Source organism: Danio rerio, chromosome 18, assembly GCF_049306965.1.
Source record: "Danio rerio strain Tuebingen ecotype United States chromosome 18, GRCz12tu, whole genome shotgun sequence".
NCBI classification, from domain to species: Eukaryota; Metazoa; Chordata; class Actinopteri; order Cypriniformes; family Danionidae; genus Danio; species Danio rerio.
This window is the reverse complement of record NC_133193.1, coordinates 2,366,628-2,391,456: the sequence shown is the minus strand read 5'-3', so window position 1 is coordinate 2,391,456 and position 24,829 is coordinate 2,366,628. Positions and strand designations below refer to the sequence as shown.

Sequence of the window (24,829 nt, the reverse complement as noted above, 5' to 3'; positions counted from 1 at the left end):
TAAACCAACGTGAACAAGACAATGATCGCAAATAAAGAAGCAAATCTACAACAGCTGAAGCAAAAGAAAACGCATGAAATCTAGCAGCTCAATCAGGGCGACATTTCACAAAAGCATCAGAAGCACATCGCAAAAATGATCGTGCAACTATTTTTTATCTTAATATTAATTGATCTGGATAATAAACTTAAGTAGCATTATGTTCAGAAAAAAATCTCTCCATTAAACAGAGCGTACGAAAAAATACGTATATACAGTTGAAGTCAGATTTTTTTTTTCCTTTCTCAAATATTTCCCAGATGATGTTGAACAGATTCCGGAATTTTTCACAGTATGTCCGATAATATTTTTTCTTCTGGAGAAAGTCTTATTTGTTTTATTTCGGCTAAAATGAAAGCAGTTTTTAATTTTTTAAAAACCATTTTAAGGTCAATATTATTAGCCCCCTTAAGCAATATTTGTTTTGGATTGTCTCCAGAACAAACCACTGTTATACAATGACTTAATTAGGCCTAATTAGCCTAACTTTACCCTAATTAACCTAGTTAAGCATTTAAATGTCACTTTAAGCTGTATAGAAGTGTCTTGAAGAATATCTAGTCTAATATTATTTACTGTCATCATGGCAAAGATAAAATAAATCAGTTATTAGAGATGAGTTATTAACACTATTATGATTAGACATGTGGGGGGAATGTGTTTTACTTTCAGCTCTGCTAAATACACTGTTTTCTTTGTGTATTATTAATTATTAAATTAAATTAATTAAATATTTCCCGTATGATGTTGAACAGATTCAGGAGTTTTCCACTGTATTTTCTATAATATTTTTTCTTCTGGAGAAAGTCTTATTTGTTTTATTTTGGCTAGAATAAAAGCAGTTTTTAATTCAATATTATTAGCCCCTTAAGCAATATTTATTTTGTATAGTCTCTAGAACAAACCACTGGTATACAATGACTTGCCTAATTACCCAAACTTCACCCTAATTAACCAAGTTAAGCTCTGAAATGTCACTTTAAGCTGAATACTAGCATCTTGAAAAACATCTAGTCAAATATTATTGTCATGATCACCAGCGATCGAGCAGCTGCAAACTACAGGGACTACAAATCCGACATCACATGGACTACAAGTTCCAGTCATGCACCGCTCACACACACCTGTTCCAAGTTCTGGTGATTATACACACACACAGACACCGCTGAAGCTCACCATTCATTCATTACAAGGACTATAGATACAGTGCACACACGCACATCAGGGCTTGTAAGAGATTTGTAAACATTATGACGCAATTTCCTTAGCTTGCCTTGTTTGTTTATGTTGTCTGCTGACAAATCGCCTGTGTATTTGACTACGACTCTGGATTTGCCTGTATACTGTATATCTGTCTGCTCCAGATCATGATCATTGCTTGCTTGAACACTCAATAAACCTGCATTTGGATACGCACTCCTTTTATCAGCGTTCCCTTCACATTACAATTATGTACTGTCATCATGGCAAAGATAAAATAATTGAGTTATTAAAATTATTATGATTAGAAATGGTTGAAGAAATCTTCTCTCCGTTAAACAGAAATTGGTGAAAAGTATTCAGCAGGGCTCATAATTCAGACTTCAGCTGTATATCTGAGTGAAGGTGAGGGTGCTCTTTTATTTCTGTGTGCTTTTTTTTTTGGTGCCCTTCACAGTGCAGATGACAAAACGCATGCGGCGCATCAGTGCTGGAGGGAGAGACGAGGTATTAAAAGAAGCTCCGCAAACTTCTACAGTCCAGCCTCATGAATCCAACACCAAACAGCAGAAACAGGCCCAATTCCCATGCTCAGGCGCTCCGACAGGCCTGTTGTGATCCAAAATAATGATCTTACTCCAGTGCCCACCGGCGAGACAACATCTCACATCAGACCGAGACAAAGACACAGATATTCCCAGCTCTGCAGATCGCCAGTTCTCCCAGAGTCTGTCAAACACATGCTGATGTTGAGGACGACGCTTATCACCCAATCAAAACACTCTGATTCATTAGAAACAAATCAGTAGCACTTTCAAATAATGCTCCACTAGTCAATGTAAGGGTCCCATTTAGCATTGAGCGGACTTAAAGGGGATCTATTATGCAAAATTAACCTTAATAAATAGTTTAAACACATTTGAGTGGTAAGAGTGTGTAAATATCACCAGATTCTAACGGTAAAAATGTATTAATTAGTGTTTTTATAATCAGACTTGATGAAAACAGTCTGCAGAAATACTTTGATTGACATTCTCCCTTTGTACGTGTCATCAGTGGGGGAAAGCCCCGCCCACTAGTGACCATCTCTCCCTCATTAGCATATTGAACATTAGTCTTGTTTTTGAATCTGCCACTATGCTGACACGTAGGCGTTTGTAGCTCCGCCCTCTTTTGAAAAGAGCATCTCATTTGAATTTAAAGCGACAGTCACCAAAACACCATAAGGTTTAGGATCAAAACCTAAAAGGGTCAGTTTTAGACAGTTAGAAAACATTATCTGTGTGGTATTTTGAGCTGAAACGTCACATACAGAGGATAATAACCAAACGTTTGTACTTTGCACTTTTAATGATGAACTGATAAGTCTATTTTGAGAATCTCAAAATATTTGTAAAGAAAATTATATATAAATAAATCTATTATTAAATTAATTATAATCAAATAAAACGAATATACATTTTAGTTATATTCATTATTTTATTTATAATTCATAAAAACTTTTCAGATGAATACTAATCAATATTATTTTTCTTAACATTTAATTTATTTATTTGTGAAATTTCATCTATTTATTCCAAATCAAAATACACCTGGATGGGTTATGCACATTGAAAGAGTAACATGCATTATAACATTTTGTTAAACATGGAAAAATAAATAAATAAATAAATAAATGATTGAACAAAAGTCTATTTTGAGTCTCAAAACATTTGTTAATAAATCATAAACAAATATTCAGAGTTACTATGCTAATACATTTTTTTCATCATTTTTTAATTTTATCTACTTACATATTAAAATTGTCTTAAACATAGAAAATAAATGATTGAATAAATAAATAAACAAAATGTTATTTTAACTCAACTGAATACGAATTAATTTTTTTATTCTGAATTTTTACTATTGTATTTATTTATTTATTTATTATTTAAATTTATTTAATTTAATTAAATTTTTTAGATATTTTCAATTTTATTTTATTTTATTTATTCCAGATCGAAACATACCTGGGTGGATTGACTCAAGATATTTGTAAACAAAAATCTATAAAAAAAAACTTATTATTCCATAAATGCTATTATTATAATATATTTTTCAAATAAATAATAATTAATAAATACTTTTCTTCTTGACTTGTCATTTATATTTTTAAAAATTGTTAAACAAGAAAATAAACAATTGAATGAATAAATGAAAAAATTACCAAATGTTATTTTAACTCACAACATTTGCAAACAAAATCAATAATATTATTCATATTCAATTATTTATATTGTCATATATATTAATTGTTATTTTTTTATTCCCAATTTTTGAAAATTTTATTTGTATTTTTATTTATTTATTTATTTATACTAAAACACAGCTGGGTGAATTGTCTCAAGATGTTTGTAAATAAAATCTATTTAAAAAATCTATTATATATTTAATGGTAATATTATGATATATATATTTTCGAATGAATACTAATTAATACATTTTTTTTCTATTTGTTTCCTTCATTTTTATTTAATCTATTTAATCCAGATCAAAACTTAGTTAGATGTATTACAGGAGTTTAAAAAATACTTCAATGATCACAAAACAGTAAGAAACAGATGAAAAGTCAAACGCATTCAAGCATAAACCACATAAACAACAGCAATCAGCATCACACAACTCACTTCACCATTATAATGAGCAGAAAACGTGTTTAAATGCAGACAATTACAGCAACACGAGTCTAAAACACACCTTCAGTTCATTCATTCATTCAGTTTCCTTTGACTTTGTCCCTTTATTTATCAGGGGTCACCACAGCAGAATGAATCGCCAACTATTCCATCATGTTTTACACAGCAGATGCCTTTCCAGCTGCAACCCAGTACTGGGAAACACCCATATTCACTCATTCACACACACACACACACACACACACACACACACACACACACACACACACACACACACACACACATTCAAACACTACGGACAATTTAGTTGATCAATTCACCTATACTCTTTGGACTGTGGGGGAAACCGGAGCACCCAGAGGAAATCAACATCAACACATGGAGAACATGCAAACTCCACACAGAAATTCCAACTAGTCCAGCCAAGACTCAAACCTGCAAACTTCTTGCTGTAAGGTGACAGTGCCAGCATTGAGCCACTGTGAAGCCACCTTCAGTTCAGATATGACTAAGACTTCACCTTTAGACTTCATCAAGCTGTTTTATATTTACCAGAGCATCTCAGCAACACATCATCTCTGCAGAAATGATGCTTTTTTGCACCGATAGATGCAAAACATATTCTGTTTTAGCTTCACGTTCGCATTGATTTAGTGAAACGTTGTGCACGATGCCTTACAGACACATGCACACACTAAACACCGCCGGCTGATTTCACACACGCTGATCATCAGATCAAATGAGTTCAACTGCAGGCTTTGTCCAACAGAGAGAAACACACAGTCAATCCAGATCAAGATTACAAGATGTAACGTGTGTGTAAATGCAGCGTGAATCATGTTTGCATGTTTGGAGTGTTTATTCATGAGCATAAATGAGCCGTGTCTTCAGTCACATGAGGGAAATATTAAGGGATTTATGTGCTTTGGATACTTGTGAGTGTGAGAAGTGTGAGAAAATACATGACAGTAAAAAATAATTAGGTCTTTTTTCCTAATACAAACATTTAGACATTGTTAAATCCACATATATTGAAATAAAAAAGGGTGAAATAAATTAATAAATAAATATAATCTGTATATTTATTTGCTGAATAAGTAATTTGATGAGTTATTTTGGTTAGTCTGGAAAACAATTAGCAAAACGGAAAAATAAATAAACAAATAAATCACAATATTTTTGGTTAATATAATAAAAATAATACAAGTTTAAATACACTTCAAATGTTTTGTATGTTTTTCCAATGCAAATACATTCAAATAAAAAAAGGTGGAAATAAATGTTTCCATATTTCCATATTTATTTGCTGAATAAGTTATTTTGTGAGCCCTTTGTTTTTACTTTGGGAAAAAAATTATTAACTAAAAAATAAATAAATGCAATTTAAATAAACTGCTCAAAATATTACCTTAAAGTCAATAATACAATTAAATGTAGTTAAATTAAATTAAATGTACATGAATTGCATTAGATTATGTAATAACAAAACTAATTTAATAACATCTTTTTTTATTAATTTGGTTTAGAAATATTTTGAATCATTTTGTTTATAAATCATGATTTTATTTTATTCTAACAATATTATAATTATTTAAATATTTTATTTAGTAATAAATAAACAAAATAGACTAATATAAATAAACAGATGATAAAGTAATTACTTTAAAATCAATAAATAATACAATTAAAAAGTATATTAATTGTATTTGATTACATATAATTATAAGAATATAATTAAAGAAGAATTTTTTTTTTTCCGTTTACCAATATTTTGAGACTCTTAAAATAGACTGATAAAAAGAAATCTATGATAATTGCATTACCTGAAAGTTCATTATTAAAACAATTAAAATATATTAATTTTATATAATTATATATAATTTTGATAATATAATTAATTCAATAAATGTTTTAATAATTTTGTTAGTCTGTTTTGAATTTCAAAACTTTTGTCATGGATAAATGAATCATTTAATTTGATTACATATACAAATATAATAATATATTAAACCTTTAAGTTAATTGTGTTTACAAATGTTTTGAGACTGATCTGAATAAACATAAACATATAATCATTTCATATTATATATATATATATATATATATATATATATATATATATATATATATATATATATATATATATATATATACACATACACATATACATATATACATATATATATACACATATATACATATATATATATATATATATATATATATATATATATATATATATATATATATATATATATATATATATACATATATACACACACACACATATATAATTAAATAATATAATACATTTAATCACTGCTTTTTTTATAAATTGTTTACAAATATTTTGAGATTCTCAAAATAGACTGATATAAATAAAACAATGATCATTTCATTACTTTAAAGTCAATTACCACTACAATTAAAATGTATATTAATTGTATCTGATTACATATAATTATAATAAGATAATTAGTTTTTTTAATTAATTTTGTTGTCAAAAGTTTTGAAACTCAAAACAGACTGATATAAATAAACAGGCCATTTCATTTGATTATTTATACACAATAATAATAAAATAAAATGTTTTTTTAGAAATCTTGTTTACAAATATTTTGAGACTGACATAAAGAAATATATAATCACCTAATTTGATATATAATTATAATAAAATAATAAATTTAATTATGTTTTTTTCATAATTTTTTTTAAAAATGTTGAGACTGTCAAAATAGACTGATATAAATGCACTGATGATAATTTCATTACCTTAAAGTCGTCGGGCAGCAGCAGTTTGCAGGTTCGCAGGAAACTCAGAATATAGCGGAAGATTTCTCCATCTCTGTCGATGAAATAATGCTGCTTTAAACTGTCCAGAACGATGGGCTCCGTCCCGTTAAACAGCCTGCTGATCCTGACAATTAAAACACACACACATACACTGTTAATGGAGCCAGGCCAGCCTCCTCTACATGCATCAAAACAATTAGCATTTATTTCTGCCCGTTATTAGCAGCCAGCCAAAACTATGGGTTCAGAAACAAGAGGCTTTCGTCAGATTTGGGAGGAAAAGACGAGTGTTTCACATCTTTCTCATTCACTGCGGATTAATAAACTCCCACATCATATCAGAAAATAAAGCAGCACTGACAGAAACGTGAACACGCTCTTAATATGAGAGACATCACCAAACAATGTTTGTTTGTAATGTAATCTGTGGAAAATGCGATCATTTCAGTAAACATCTAACCTTTAAAAGTGACAGTGCGTTGATTCAATCAGCTCTCTGATATCTACACTGTAGGTTTTTGTAGATTTGAAAAGCTCAAAATACTCCAGAAATGGATTTACATGGCTTTTATCACGCTAGAAAGGTGCTCTAGAAATAGAAATTCCTTATTGACCATATTTGGAATGGTCATGAATATTAATGAGCTAAAAGGTGCAGCTTGTCAGTGTCTGCGCTCTCTAACACACACACACACACACACACACACACACACACACACACACACACACACACACACACACACACACACACACACACACACACACACACACACACACACACACGCACACACGCACACACACACACGCCCAGCTTTTCCTTCCGTTTGCAGACAGATGTGATCAGCATTATCACAGTAATCTACAGTTCCTGGATCAGTCCAGACTCTCAGAAACACACAGAACATCGGCAGCAGCACGTATTCATACAAAGAAGTGCAAGAAGGAGATTAACGTCAAATTATAACTTCAGAAAATGTAACGCACTGTTATTATGATTTTAGAGTTCATTTAATTGTAAAAATGGACAAGATTGAAGTTTTGGTGTGTACATTTACTCAAACAACAACAACAACAACAACCAGGGGTGTAGCAACAGGGGGATACGTCCCCCTCACTTTTAGAGACAGACTATTTAGAAAAAGGTGATCAACAATTATATGAATGTAAACTTTTGAATGTCATACAGCTTGTATTGCATTGTAGCCTATTGGCCATGTCATTTGTTGTCTTTCTATTTGGGCTGTCATGTTTGTCTTTTTGTAAAGTATTAGTCCAGAACAAGAACTGTTTTGATTAAATTTATATTGAATTCCTGATGTTTTTCAAACTGTGGCTGAAAACTGAAATACTGTAAAAAAACAAAACAGATAAAAGTAATAAAATACTGTAAATATTAAAGAAAACACATGTAAACCAATATACAGTCAAGTCTATTGGGAGTAAAGGACATTATTGACCATGTTGGCACAGAACAACACAAACCTTACACTGTTTTTAATGTTTGCAGACTGACTGCTAATTGAAGATTTGTGTGAAGCAGTGTCAAAACAGTGCTTCAGTGATTTCATACTGATCTTAGTAGTTTCTAATGATTAGGAATAGATGGTTTCTGTTCGGTTACCAAAGCTCGAACAATAGAGTTTGGAGTTTTGAGAAAGAGTTTTTTTTTTAGATGCATTTGCAAGACCCGTCTACTGCTCTGCTGGGATAGTGATGAGGAAAATGGAGTGGATCCTATAGTTTCTGTAAGCAGGTCAAAGCAAACAAGAAAAACTGTAATCAAACAATCGTTGCTTTTTACTTTTTTTATTAATAAATTTCATATATTAATACATTTATAAATGTATTTGAGTAATTTCCTAAACTATTTCTGAAATAAGAACACAAAAGTTCATTCATGCACTGTTCTCCAGCTGTCCTCAGCAGACCTGCCTTCACTGTAAACAACAACATGGACACAGAAATGGGAGCGTTGTTTGCACTGTTGTCTGTTTGCACTATTATCTTATGCACTTTCTAAAATATGAAGAAATCATTTAAAGATACAATAATAAACATATCAATAACTTAAAAGGCTAAAATATTGTCTTTTGTTATTGCAGAACACACAAAATGCTGCCGTCTTCACCTTCTGCACTTTCTAAGGCTACACTGTAAAAAAAAATTTCGTAAAATTTGCGGTAAAAAAACGGCAGCTGTGGTTCCCAGTGCTTTACTGTTAAAAGCACGGTACAAACCGTAAAAGTAATTTTTAATTCTTACGGTAAATTACCATATTTTATTAATTTATAGAGGTAATATGTCTGTACTTTGAATGATCAACATCTACACATCTTTTGTTAAACAGTTAGACACGTTAGCACACCCACATGCAGGTGGTGATGAGGCAGTTACATATTGAGCCAATGCTCATCACAATCAACGATAGAAGGTGCTCAGTGTCATTCACACAGCTACTAAACAGCAGTATGGTAACACGCATACAATTAAAGTCATGAAATCAACATAGTTTATCAACATTAGATGTAACATAAATCTCTAATGCAATGGTTCTCAAAGTGGGGGTCGGGACCCCCCGAGGGGTCGCGGGACAATGAAGGGGGGGGGGGGGGGGGTCGCCTGGTGATTTCCAAAAATCTTTTTATTTTTATAAAACCATAAGAATTACCATATTTTATCCATAACCTACTGAAGAGAAAAAATAGTTGTTTATACCATATAGTTACTATGGTAGCTTATAGTTACTAGTTCTATTGGATTGCAACCCCTGGGGTAATTACATTATATTAAAGACACAGCAATAGTGTCAGATGCAGCAGATTTCATAACACCTGGTAAAACTTTGTTGCCCATTTACAGCTCTCATACATTAAAAAAATTAAAAGAAGAATAGACTTGGGTCCATTGGTGTGTGTGTGCGCCATTGCATGCAAGGTTTCTGTATTTATAACCACCTCAGAATATATTGGGGGTCGCGACTCACTGGCATTGTCATTTTGGGGGTCGCGGCCTGAAAAGTTTGGGAACCCCTGCTCTAATGTACAAAACTGATGGGGAAACAACTAAAAAGATCCACATTAATGTCAACCGAAGGCATAAAAAGTGATGTGCCATGCAGGGAATTCTGGGAAAGTCAATTTACGGTTATTCGCCGTATATATTAAGTAAACATACTGTTAACCAGGTTACGGATTTGTACTGTAACATTTTTACAGTTTTTTACCATTGAAATCACGGCCATTTTTTTACAGTGTATGGTTTTTCTTCTCTGTCATTATTAATAAAGTCAGATTGAAATATTTAGGAAAAAACACAAATAAAAATTTATTTTTAACATGTATTTAATAATAATATTCACTATTGTAGATTAAAACAAATATTTTTTTATATTTTCAGACTGAAATAATTTCTGAAATAAGAAAAAAAAACATAATTAATCATAAACGATCATTGTTTATTTAAAAATCTAAATTATATATATATATATATATATATATATATATATATATATATATATATATATATATATATATATATATATATATATTTGAATGATTTCAGACTAAAATAATTTCTGAAATGATAATTAAAAGACATTACATTTAATATGGACTTAATCAAACAATGATAATCAAACTGAAATAAAAAAAGTGTCATTCACAGCTTTTCCTCACCTTCTGCACTTTCAAGAATTTGAAGAAATTATTTAAAGATGCAATAAGAATAATACAATAACATATGCAGGAATAACTTAAAAGGCTAAAATATTGTCTTTTTAAAATGTTCTTTCTCTGTTTGAAGACGTCTTAATGAGAGAAACAACAGAACTATTCCTGTATCTTTAGATTTACAAACACAGTTCAGCGAGCTCTACCAGATGCTCATATTAATTAATCAGTATTTTTCTCCTCATTTAAAGCACAATGTCGTCTGCGCCAATAGCCATATCGCACCATAGTGCTCACATTGACCAGAGTTCGACTACCGGGTCGAGGTCCTACGCTAATCCTTCCCCTCTCTCTGCTCCCTATACATTCCTGTCTGTCCTTCACCATCTTATCTCATCTCAATAAAAAGTGAAAAACCCCTAAAAAAAAGGAATTATAAAGCACAATGTCATGCATGCGCTCTTCTCCATCCGACTTTCAAGAATATGAAGAAATGATTTAAAGATGCAATAATAAACATATGCATCAATAACTTAAAAGGCTCAAATATTTTCCTTTTTGTTTGTTGAAAACACAAACCGGGCCGTCTTCACCTTCTGCACTTTCTAAAGCTCTTGTTTTTCCTCTCGGTCGCTCCCTCTTTTTCCCCCCTTTGGAAATCGATGCAAAATGCTTTATAAAAAACCAATACTCATCTCCCTGTAGCGCCTGCGGTCGTCCTTTCTCATATGGTCTTGCAATTCTTCCAGCTAGAATTTCACCATGCGCCTGCAGGCAAACGCTGTTTTTCATCTGCACTTTTTTTAAAAAGCAATTAAAATGCTGCCTGTTTTTCTTTTCTTCCTCGTCTCCCCCACCCGTCTCTCTCTCTCTCTCTCTCTCTCACACACACACACACACACTCTTGTCAGTCTCATTCAGAGCAGTAAACACACTACTGTTATTGTTATGATAGCTTTATAATATTGAGAGACAAACCTTTGCTAAAACTGAGTCTTAAGAGAGAGACGTATTTAATAATAATCACAAATTTTTATTTGTTTTAAATAAATAGTTTTGAATATTTTCAGACTTAATTTCTAAAATAATTCATTCATTTTTTTGTTGGCTTAATCTCTTTATTAATCCGGGGTCACAGCGGAATGAACCGCCAACTTATCCAGCACGTTTTTACGCAGCGGATGCCCTTTCAGCCGCAACCCATCCTGGGAAACATCCACACACACTCATTCACACACTACGGACAATTTAGCTTACCCAATTCACCTGTACCGCATGTCTTTGGACTGTGGGGGAAACCGGAACACCCAGAGGAAACCCACGCGAATGCAGGGAGAACATGCAAACTCCACAAAGAAACGCCAACTGAGCCGAGGATCGACCCAGCGACCTTCTTGCTACCTACTGCCCCACTTTCTAAAATAAATAGATAAATAAATAAAACTTTATATTCAATGTATATTTAATCATTAACATTATTTTATATTTTTATAAAATAAATATTTTTTAATAATTTCAGACTGAAATAATTTCTGTAGAAAAAAATCTTTATATTCAATATATATATATATATATATATATATATATATATATATATATATATATATATATATATATATAAAATCATAAACAATTATTATTTTAGATTTTTTATAAATATTTTTGAATAATTTCAGCTTGAAATAATTTCTCGAATAAGAAAAATAAGCATTATATTTAATATATATTCAATCAGTCATTATTGTTTATTTAAAAATAAATAAAACAAATAAATAAATATAAATTAAATGTTCATTCATTTATTTTGTTTTCGGCTTTGGTCTCTTTATTCATCAGGGGTCGCAGCGGATGCCCTTCCAGCCGCAACCCATCTCTGGGAAACATCCACACAAACATACACACACACTCATACACTACGGACAATTTAGCCTACCCAATTCACCTGTACCGCATGTGTTTGGACTGTGAGTGAAACCGGAGCACCCGGAGGAAACCCATGCAAAGGCAGGGAAAACATGCAAACTCCACACAGAAACGCCAACTGAGCCGAGGTTCGAACCAGCGACCCAGCGACCTTCTTGCTGTGAGGCGACAGCACTACCTACTGCGCCCCTGCCTCGACCCACCCTGCAATTCAAGTCATTAAAATGCAAGAACTTGTTAACACGGTGTATTATTTTTTGCAGTTTGTGCAATTCAACAAGCTTTTTAATTCAATACTTTTGGCATTGATTTTGTTCCATAAAAACATTCTTAAGAATAAAATACGATGTGTTCTTTGTAAGAGTGCACTTGCCTTATGATGATATTATTTTATTATTCCGGCATTATATAATGCATCTAAAATGGTCTTAAAATGACAATAATAACGTTTATCGCAATATATTTTGGTGCAATATATCATAATACAAAATATAGACATGGTGACAGGCCTATCGTTGAGTGCGTGATTCATTACGACTATGCTAATTATAATCCAGCAATTTATTAATCAAACTCAAAGCAACTCGCGTTGGATTTTTCAACTCAAACATTGTTACTTCATGTTTTAAAGTGACAAATTACTTTACTTGCTACTTAAAAAGCTGTATTATTAGGTCAGTCATGTCACTTGTACTGCAATACTCCTGAAAACACTGCCCAGGATCATTAGCTCCTGTTCACAAGTGCTGATCTCTGTCAGAAAAGCGCACAGAATGAGCATGAAACTTTCATATGTCCTGTCAGTTGAGCAGACTGAGCTGCGGGGAGATGAATGTTCACACATTAGTTATAGAGCGAGTTTCTCTTCCCGCTCTGCATTATTAAGAGATCAATCTATTAAAAGACACCATCAGCTTAAGCTTCTTTAACTGGACTCTCTTAGCTGTCAGCTGGAAGCGCTGGGAGAGAGTGTGTGTGTGTGTGTGTGTGTTTGCTTTCCCACTTGTCAGAGTGATTAGTGAAAGTAGGTGTTAACGTGTGCGGATGGTCAGTCTTTTGTTGACTAATAAAAGCCTGCATTCAATGCTGGAAGTCACTCTGAATGGCATTTCTTAACGCTTAAGATGTGATATTATTGCATTAGCGGCAGCATGGTGGCTCAGTGGTTAGCACAGTCACCTCACAGCAAGAAGTTTGCTGGTTCGAGTTCCAGGAGTTTGCATGTTCTCCCCATGTCGACGTGGGTTTCCTCCGGGTGCTCCGGTTTCCCCCACAGTCCAAACACATGCGCTATAGGGGAACTGATGAACTAAATTGGTCGTAGTGTATGATTGTGCATAATTGTGAGTGTGTATGGGTGTTTTCCAATACTGGGTTGCGGCTGGAAGGGCATCCACTGTAAAAAAAAAAAAATCAAAAACATATGCTAGAATAGTTGGCGGTTCATTCCGCTGTGGCGACCTTAGAAATAGACTAAGCCGAAGGAAAATGAACGAATGAATTATTGCATTAGATATAAACTACGAATAATGAATGTATTTAATTAAAAACATAGTAAATTGTGAAATAATTTTATTAATCAATATTGCTCGTTTTGAAGTGGATATATTGTAAAATGTAATTTATTCCACTTGTTAAAAAGGCAAATTATTTTAGCTTAATTACTGCAGATTTAACGTCACATATTTATTCAGAAATTTGTCTAACATGCTGATTTGATGATCAAGAAACATTTCTGATCATTAGTAACATTGAAATCAGTTTTTGGAGACCACAACTTATTAAAAAGGTGTATTTCATGCACAACTTTTCATGTTTGCATGGCTTGAAATGATTAAACAACACTGTTAAATGCTGGAAAAACTCAAATAAAACTGAAGGAATTGTATTTGGGCACGAAGTAAATTCTCTGTTAAATGTCAACATGGGATCTTTGGCCCCACATATTACCCAGTGTGCAAGAAATCTCAGTGTTATGTTTGATGAAAACTTAAATTTGACAAACAGATCAGTACTGTCATATAATCCTGCTTTTACCACCTCAGATGACTGTCGAAAGTCAAGCCATCTTTATCCCAGAGAAACTTTCTCCCTCTCGTCTGCAGCTGGTACAAAATACAGCTGCTGGATACTCTCTGCCACCCGCAAGTATGAGTTGGTGACTCCAATTTTAACTGCACTTCACTGGTTACCCATTAAATACAGAATTGATCTAAAAATGTTATTAATTGTTTACAAAGCCGTCAATAATCTTGCACCTCGGTAGCTTCCTGACTTGCTCTGTCCGTATACCCCCTCTCAATCATTGAGATCTTATGATCTCAATTTATTCACCGTGCCCAGAACAGGCCTTAAAAACGAGGTGATCCAGAGTTTAGGACCAGCAACAGCAAACGCTCGAACACTTTAACAACAACTCACATTAGACTTTCGCCCTCCATTTCTGTGTTTAAGGCTGTTTTAAAGACCTGTCTATTTTCTTGTGCTTTTGATACTCCTTTTGTTAAATGTTTGTTTTATATTCTGGTTTCTTCTCTGTCTTTAGTACTCCTGCTGTATATACAGCACTCTGGTCAGCCTTGGTTGTTTTTAAATGTTTTCTAAATAAATATTGTATTGTGAAACAAAACAATCACCAAAAACACATTTGTTTAAATTAAATTAAATTCATTAATAAAACTTATCCATTTTAATAACATGTTTTAATAATTTTAGTTACGTTTTTTGTTACACTTAGCTTGTGATTATTCTATATTATTCTCATTGAAAAAGAAAAAGAAAAAGAAAAATTTTAAACCTGTTTTAATATTTGAAATTATTTTTATTTGTTATACTTAGTTTGTAATTATTCTCTTATTAATTCTCATTTTAAACAAAAAGCAAAAAAACAAAGAAAAATCACTAAAAATACATTTGTTTAGCTGTGCTATTTCCCTAATTTAATTTAATTTAATTTAATTTAATTTAATTTAATTTAATTTAATTTAATTTAATTTAATTTAATTTAATTTAATTTATCAACCATTAAGTTTTAATAAATCGTTTTATCAACTTTAATTACTTATACTTAGTTTGGGATTATTTTATCCTATTAATTCTTATTTAACAAAGTACTTTTAATTCCCATGGTAATGTAAATGTGCAATATAAATAAACGAAATCACACACAATTCTAATTAAAATACACTCGAAATGCATAGTTCAGAGGTATAAAAACATAAATTATGTTTCTAATGCAATCTTAAAATGAACAAACAAATCGAAGAACTGAACACTTCATAGCAACATAAAAATGCGAAACAGAAACTACAATAAATCATGCCAAAATTAGTCTGCACAAACTGCACCACTGAAAATGCAACCCATCAGCTGAAGATCACACTCAGCAGACTGAACATCTCAGTACAAACACTTAAAAAGCTTTTTATTATCAGATCAAATGCAATAAATTGCAATACTATTCTCTCTCTCCAATCAGAAATCAGAATAAATAAATAAATAAATAGGCTTGCCACTAGTTAATACACTATGATAAACGCTGGATTCTACACAATTCCTACATGTTGTCCCAACACAAATCAATTAAGTTAATTTATATATATTTAGATAGTTATTTTTCTACAAATTTAAGTTGACTGAACATAAGAATTAAGCTGTCTCCCAAATAGCTCAAGAATTGTGTTGATTCAGCTCATTTTAAATAAGTGGTTTGAAAAAGCAGCAAAAATTAAAGTGATTAGTTGATTAAAGTGAGTAAACCTATTGACTTAAAAGTACCATGATGACTTAAAAATAAAGTAAACCCACTGTAATTTGGAACTGTTAAGTTGACTTAATTTTAATAATTCTGCTCGTGGCTTGCTAAATAATAATAGTTAATAGTGAGAAGTATTACATAAACTAAAAAGTTATGCGAATATATACTGAAAAAACACCCCGCCAGTATTTAAGGGTTTAAGCTTAAAACAGTCAATACATCTGTTTTGGAACAACATGAAACAATTAAATTAAGTTCAAATTAATTAAACTTAAAACAATTAAGCTGTTTAAAAAAAACTACAAAAACTTGATTAAATAAACAATCAGCTAAAAACAATCAATGCACATCATTCATGTCTTTTACACGCAAAAACAAATGCAGTTTGTTCAAATCACTTATTTAAATTGAGCTGAAACAAAATGCTTGAGTTTTTTGGGAGGACAACCAAGTTATTTTATGTTCAATCTAATTAAATTAGTCAAAACAAACAAATTAACTGAATTCCTTCATGTTGTCCCAACACAAATCAACTATGAGGAACCCAGCATTCTTTACAGTGTAGTAGTTGGGTTAAGGTCTTAGGTAGGATTACTGATGTAGGATAAAATCATGCAGAACATCTAAACATGAATACACATCTAATATCTTAATAAAAAGAAAGCCACTAGTTAATAGTAAGAATTATTACTTTAAATAAAGAGTAATGTATATTTACTGAAATAAAAAACACTATTTAAGAGTTTAAGCTTGAAACAATCAATACAATGATTTATACAAGGAATACAAGGAGTTCAGTTAACTTAAGTTTGCAGATTTTATTGAACATAAAACAATTAAATTGTTCCAAAAAATAAGAGTTTTGTTGTGGGTAAATAAACATAATAAGCTAAAAACATCATCACACTCTCAGAAATAAAGGTATGTAAGCTGTCACTGGGGCAATACCTTTTGAAAAGGTACAAATTTGTACCTATAAAGGTTCATATTAATACCTCAAGGGTACATATTAGTACCTAAAAAGTACAAAAGTGTTCCCCTTCAAATTTTTAGGTAATAATATATACTTCTGGGGCACCAATATGGACCCTTTAAATACAAATGCGTAACTTTATGTCTGAGTGCATGTACATCATCCATGTCTTTTACACACAAAAAATGCTGTTTGTTCAAACTACTTATTTAAATTAAGCAGAAACAACACAACACTTGAGGTTTTCAGGAGAACAACTACATTGTTTTATGTTCAATCCACTTATATTGGTCAAACAAATAAGTTAACTTAATTTCTTCATGTTGTCCCAACACAAATCAACTGTGTGGAACTCAGCATTTTACAGTGTAGTAGTTGGGTTAAGGTATTAGGCAGGATTGTTGATGCAGAATAAAATCTAAGTACTATTAAACATCTGATATCCTAATAATAATCAAGCTACTATAGTTAATAGTGAGAAGTAGTACTTAAACTAAAGAGTTATCTGAATATATCACACTAAAATCTCTAAATTTAATGGTTTAATCTTAAAACAATCAATGTACACCCTTAATGATTTTCCACATTTGTATTGAGACAACATTAGGTTATTAAATTGGCGCAGTTACAAATTAAATTGATCATAAAACAATTAAGCTGTTCCACAAAAAAAAAAAAAAAAAAAAAAATTAAGAGTTGTGTTGTGGGTAAATAAACATAAGCTAAAAACATAATCAATACACACTATTCATGTCTTCTACACGCTAATAAAATGCTGTTTGTTCAAACTACTTATTTAAAATTGGCTGAAACAACACACTGCTTGAGTTTTTCGGAGGGATAACTACAATTAAATAAATTATTATATGTTCAATTCACATAAATCGGTCAAAACAAATAAATTAACTTAATTCCTTCACGTTGTCCCAACACAAATCAGCTGAATGGAACTCAGCATTTTACAGTGTAGTTGGGTTAAGGTATTAGGTAGGATAATTGATGTAGAATAAAATCCAAGTACTAATAAACATCTGATATCCTAATAATAAGCAAGCCACTATTAATAGTGAGAATTACTACTTAAACTAAAGAGTGTTTTGAGTATATACCGGAAAAAAAACATCATAACACTATTGAAGGTTTTAAACTTAAAAAAATCAACGCACACCATTCACGTTATTCTACATTTGTTAAGACAACATGAAGCAATTCAATTACCATAAGTTTACAAATTTAACTGAACATAAAACAATTACGTTGCTCCAAAATAAAAACTTACTTAAACTTAAAAGCACACTATAATGTCTTCTGCACGCAAACAAAAAAACTAAATGCTGTGTGTTAAAACCACTTATTTAAATTGAGCTGAAACAACACAATACTTGAGGTTTTTTTTGGGGGGGGACAACTAAATTATTTTATGTTCAATCCACCTCAATTTGTCAAAACGAATCAGTTAACTTAATTCCTCAACACAAACCAGCTGTGTGGAACACAGCATTTGCTTTACAGTGTAGTAGTTGGGTTAAGTTATGAGGTAACATCTGATAACTTAATAATAAGCAAGCCACTAGTTAATAGTGAGACTTAGCACAAACTAATGAATATATGTACTGAAAAAAAACATGCACCACTATTTAAGGGTTTAAGCTTGAAACAATCAATGCACAGCATTCAAGTCTTCCACATTTCGTCACCTTGAAATTCTAAGTTTCTGTCTGCGCTCGAAATGATTTTGAGATATTGAGCTTCAAAGTTTTTGCATTCCATATAGTAAACAATAACAGTTCCCTTTCATACATTAACATGACAGAGACCCTAAAAACACTCTAAATGTAAACTATCAAAGTTCTCTTACATTTGCAAATTGGAGTAAAAAAACACAGTAAATGCAGATAGATCCTTCTCATTCTGAAGAGTCATTTTCCTCTTGGAATTAAAAGGTTATATAGCATTACTTTTCAAGAAATACAATTAAAAAATGTATAATTTTGTGTTGTAACAATATGCTGATGCTTGAGAAAGTTGAGTTTTTGCTTACTCTAACATTTATTTCATGTTTCAGGATTAATATTTTTTCTGGTTTAAATGACACACACAAGGCTGTGCTAAATATAGTGTGCAGTGAAGATGTTAATTTTATCTAATTAATATGTTATTATTCACAATATTTTATGCTTTATATTAATTACTGAATTATATGCCCCATAAATAAAGTATTTGCCCTTTAATATCAAATTTAAACACTTTAAAAGAAAACAGACAATGAGCAAATGAGTTCAGTAAACCCTGAAAAACGTTTGACCTACCATATATACACAAATAAATGTTATATATACTTATATACAATAAATATTTCACATTTAATATAGATTTTATTTAATATTAGTTTCTTTTTCAACAATGTAAAACGTAACATTTCATCTCAATGTCCAAAAATGCTTCTAAATCATCACATTTACACACATCTCAAGTTTGTGTGGTGTGGCAGCATCATTTAGTCGACTCTGATTTTGTGTTTCTTTCTGGTCTTTCCTGCTGTCAACAGAGCAGGTTGGTGAAATGGCCAAGAAATCTGATCCTAATTGGTCCTCGTGGGTGCATTAAAAATGCTGATTGGCTCACAGAAAGAACTGCATAGAGCCAAGCTAGAGTTCAGCTTTGTAGATAAACCATGTTTGTTTTTTAAATAAAAAGTCTTAGGGTGCTTTCACACCTACACTTTTGTTTGGGAACGTGTCTCGTTTGCCCAGTTAGCGCGGTTCGTTTGGCATATGTGAACAGGGCAATCGCGCTCTGTTCTGCGCCAAAGTAATCGCTCCGAGATCGCTTGAATGAGGTGGTCTCGGCTCGATTGAAACGAACCCTGGAGCGGTTCGATTGCAGTGAGAAAGCGATCTGATCCGAGCGCGGTTATGTCACAGTGTTTATGGATATGTAATAGGCTTACGGCTATATGAAGAGAGAATTATGAGTAGGGCGGGAAGTTTCGCGAGTCTCCGGATGCCCGCAAACAAGTGATGATCTCCCGGTAATCTCGCATCTCCCTCCCGGTCCTCAAATAGGCATCGTCGCGCACCCTTCTCACCCCTCCCCACCGCATCTCTCCTCAGACACGTCGCGCGCTCCCTGTCAATCACCACCAAACCACCACCTCTCCTGACAGCTGAGCGGGACTCTGCAAAATAAACCCTGACACTCTGACCAATGTGAGGAGAGTTTACTCGCACGTGACTTGTTTTAGCTCTTTTGGTCCGATTAGAAACTTTGCAGTGTGAAAGTGAACCGCTCCAAGAGCAAAGAGCAACACTGTAACAATTTTAATCTCTGTTTCGGAACAACTGAATCGATTCACAGGTGTGAAAGCACTCTAAAATGTAAACATCTTAAACAAGAACATCACATAATGTAAATAAGATGTCATTTAATAAGAATATGTGAATAACTCAATTTAGACAAAAATGTCAGACAGAACCGAGCAATTCCGTGCAAAGTCAACCTTGCCATAAAAAAAATTAAGTTTTCACCAAAAAACAGGAAACAGTTTCTGGGTTTTTTGGGTGAGCAAGTATTTTACAGGACTTTAGAAATACTCAAAAATGCATCTGTCAGTGTTTTCAAACTATTCTATTTGATCAACCAAAGTCACACAAGTGGCAATTTCACATCCATCACATCCATAACGGAGACATGTCACATCCATAACGACATCTTTTCCTCATAAATGTGAAAATATTAAATAAAATAAACCCAATCATTGTTGTTTTATAGTGAGCCGACTCTTATCCTTTTGATTATTATTGTTTCTTTTGGGTTGTGCAGTTTAATACACAGAATTTCTACAAAGTGTGTTGTGTACTGTAAACCGGCAGGCTTTTTTTGTCACATCCATAACGCAAGTTTATTTTCCACATTTAAAATACAAAACATGTCTACAGATGGATATTTTTCTGGTTCCTTAACTCCGTGGTCAGTTGTTCTGGAAAATATAAACCAACGTTTCAACATAATGTTAACATATACTCTATGTGAATTTATGTTTTGAGTTTTTACTGCAAATGTCACATCCACGCTGGAATTGCTCAACCTTATAATTCTAATGCCGAGTTCAGACTGCGTGATTTTAGCTCGCCGACAGGTTTTGAGAAATCGCCGACAAATGCCTGAAATCACAGGCAAATCGCTGCTCGTGCACGTGAGTGACAATCACACAGTATGAACTATCAAAGACGCGATCTGAAAGAATCGCAGATGAGTCGCCGATGCCTGTGAGATATTTGGCGTGCTGAATATCTGGAGCTGTCGGCGATTCAAATCACGCCGTGTGAATTGAGTTTTGACTGAAAATAACATCAGCGATCGCCTACAGCCAATGAGAGAGCAGCTTTCACTTGTGTGTGCGTATACCTGCTGCAGGCCAGCGGGAGGCTGGGGGAGAAGTAAAGCGCTCTTTTTCGGTTTATTTGGACCCACGAAATGGAGGAAAAACTAGTGGAGGTTTGACAGGACTCAGGAGCAACCGTGTCTGTTTGACGTTTCATACAGAAAGAACTTATTTTATTATCAACGTTGAGGAGAAATGGCTAATTCCCTTCAAACCCAGGTGAGCAAACATGTACATGTTCTACCCCATTAAAGGCTTCTTTCTCATTATGTAGTTAATAACAAAAGATATACGACGTCCAAACTACGTCTCACAGCCAAAAACACGAAGTAGTCGGCGATTCTTCCTATAGTAAAGTCATGCAATGTGAATGTCCCTGTCGGCGATCCATCTTGCAGTGTAAACAAAGCAGCGACCAAACGCAAGCCCAGAGAGTCAAGCGGTGTGAAAACATCTGTGACACGACTACTCTGAAAATCATGCAGTCTGAACTCAGCATAAGGTGACAATTTGTGTTGGGACAACCTGAAGGTTCAAGTTAACTTAGTAAGTTTCACCAATTTAAGTGGACTGAACAACAAACAATTAAGTTGTTTAAAAAAAAAAAAAACACACACACAAGAAATGTTTTGTTTCAGCTCATTTTAAATAAGTAGTCTGTACAAACAGCACATAAGTGTAGTGAGACTTAGTTGAAAGAGTTTATACTGAAATAAAAACCTCCCACTATTTAAGGGTTTAAGCTTAAAACAGAAACGTTTTCTAGAATGCAAATAAATGCACAACACACACACACACACACAAGTCATAATGCACATAAATACACACAACTTTCTGAATGCATTGCTGAGTGCACACTTTTACGTAACAGCACACACACGCACAGAGAGAGAGCAAGAGAGAGAGTGAGGTGAGAGGTCTTACCGTGAGTCTGGGTATTTGGTGAGCGTGGCCAGGCTGCTGGTGTACATGTGTCCGCCCACGTCGATGTGCACGGGCGCGTTGGCTTTGGTGAGCTGCGCCGGCAGAGGAATCCCCTGCGCGGCCAGAGGAGAGACCGGAGACCGGGTCAGAGACAGGCGCGACATGCTTCTCCCTTCCTGGAAGCAGACAAACGGGAAAGCCATGGAGAAAAATGATGCTGCCGCTGCCTTCACGCTGCGTTCAGCGTCTCTCCCACCTTGAGCGTCTGCGCGACTCTTTATCAGATCCTTTTCTCATCTGCCCCATCGCGTATTTAGCTTACAAATTATTGCCACGGCTCTAATGAAGTATGTTTGCATCTTTTCACTGGTGCAGCCCGAGGGTAGGATACAAGGATGTTTATTAACGCTGCAGAGAGAGAGCGAGCGAGAGAGAGAGAGAGAGAGATATAAGCGAGGTGTTCGCCCGCGGGGATGGGGAAGGAGAGGGGGGGGAATAAAAAAACGGCAAGTTTCTAATTAAAGGTCGTGTTATGTGCTAGACGTGATATCCTCCGACACTTCAGCAACCAATCTGAACATTTGGGAAACGAGGGCATTGTGCGCGTTCACGTCAAACACCAGGCATCACTTCTGAACTACGGTGTTAGTGAGGTTCACCATCACTCCATTTACACTCTTAAAATGACTCTCGTGGTGAAGTTTGCATGATATTCTAATTAAATGGATGCCTATGGAAATGTTTGGTCTGAAATTTAGGCATGCATTTTACACTTACTCGAGCAAATGCACAGAGTAAACTCGTAGACTTTAAGAAAAGCAATGCACTTAATCTTTAATACTCTCATGTCTTTTTGGATTCTTGCACATCTCATGGTGGTCCTAAAGAAAGTTTGCATGATATTCTAATTAAATGCATGCTGGTTTAAAGGTTTGCTGAGCTGTTTTTAGCATGCATTTTACTCTTACTCGAGCAAATGCTCAGATTAAATTCATGGATTTTCAGAAAAGCAATGCATTTAAACTTAAACTATGAATTTTTTTTTAACATTCTTGCTTCTTATTGTGGTCCTGGAGAAGGTTTGCATGATATTCTAATTAAATGCATGCAGGTCTAAAGGTATGGTCTGAAATTTTGGCATGCATTTAACACTTACTCGAGCAAATGCTCAGATTAAATTCACAGACTTTATGAAAAGTAATGCAATTAATCTTAAATTACGCTCATTTTTTTTACATCCTTGCACTTATTGTGGTCCTGGAGAAGATTTGCATGATATTCTTATTGAATGCATGCTGGTTTAAAGGTTTAGTCTGCAGTTTTGGCATGGATTTTACACTTACACAAGCAAATGCTCAGATTAAATTCATAGACTTTAAGAAAAGCCATGCACAAATCTCCAAATTTAAGTGAGGTTCATGATCACTCCACACTTCTACACTGCCAGACTCACAATCATTAATGCATTTCATCCTAAAATTACTCTCCAGGTGGTCCTGGAGAAAGTATGCATGATATACTAATTGAATGCATCCCCACGTAAAGGTTTGCTGTGCCATTTTGGCATGCATTTTACACTTACTAGTGCAACTGCTCAGATTAAATTCATAGACTTTAAGAAAAGCAATGCACAAATCTCCAAATTTGAGTGATGTTCATGATCACTCCACACTTATACACTGGCAGACTCACAATCATTAATGAATTTCATCTTAAAATTGCTCTTGTGGTGATCCTGGAGAAAGTTAACATGATATTCTAATTGAATGCATGTTGGTGTAAAGGTTTGCTGTGCTACACTTACACTTACTAGTGCAACTGCTCAGATTAAATTCATAGACTTTATGAAAAGCAATGCACTTAATCTTAAATTACGCTCATCTCTTTTAACATTCCTGCACTTATAGTGGTCCTGGAGAAAGTTTGCATGATCTTCTAATTAAATGCATGCTAGTTTAAAAGTTTGGTGTGACTTTTTTTCATGCATTGCACACTTGCAACTGCAAAAGCTCAGACTTTAAGAAAAGTAATACACCAATCTATTTTAGTGAGGTTCATGATAACTTTACACTTCAACACTGCCAGACTCACAATCATTAATGCATTTCATCTTAAAATTGCTCTTCTGGTGGTCCTGGAGAAGGTTTGCATGATATTCTAATTAAATCTATCCCCACGTAAGGGTTTGGTGTGCAGTTTTGGCATGCATTTTACACTTACTGTTGCAAATACTCAGATTCGATTCATAGACGTTAAGAAAAGCCATGCACAAATCTCCAAATTTTATTGAGGCTTATCACTCTTCTTACACTGTGAGTCTCACAATAATTAATGCACTTATTCTCAAGTTGCTCTCATCTCGTTTTGGAATGCATTTTACACTTATACTGCAAAAAATACTTTTACTTAGATCTTGTCTCGTTTCCAGTCCAAATATCACAGAACTTTAAAAATCAAGAAACATTTTCTTGATACGCAAAAAAATGTCTTGTT

The 24,829-nt window shown here is 33.4% G+C and overlaps 1 protein-coding gene across 5 annotated transcripts in view; it reads right to left on the bottom strand.

Moving 5' to 3' along the window:
* The window catches only part of kctd15b (potassium channel tetramerization domain containing 15b), a 49,535-nt gene that overhangs the window by 19,317 nt on the left and 5,389 nt on the right, over positions 1 to 24,829 (bottom strand). For 4 of the 5 annotated variants that reach the window (NM_001003527.1, XM_073929029.1, XM_073929031.1 and 1 more), the window contains 2 exon segments: positions 6,687 to 6,831; positions 22,337 to 22,512. In NM_001003527.1, the coding sequence (NP_001003527.1) occupies positions 6,687 to 6,831; positions 22,337 to 22,500 (309 nt within the window). In that variant the 5' untranslated portion in view covers positions 22,501 to 22,512. 5 annotated transcript variants of the gene reach the window in all.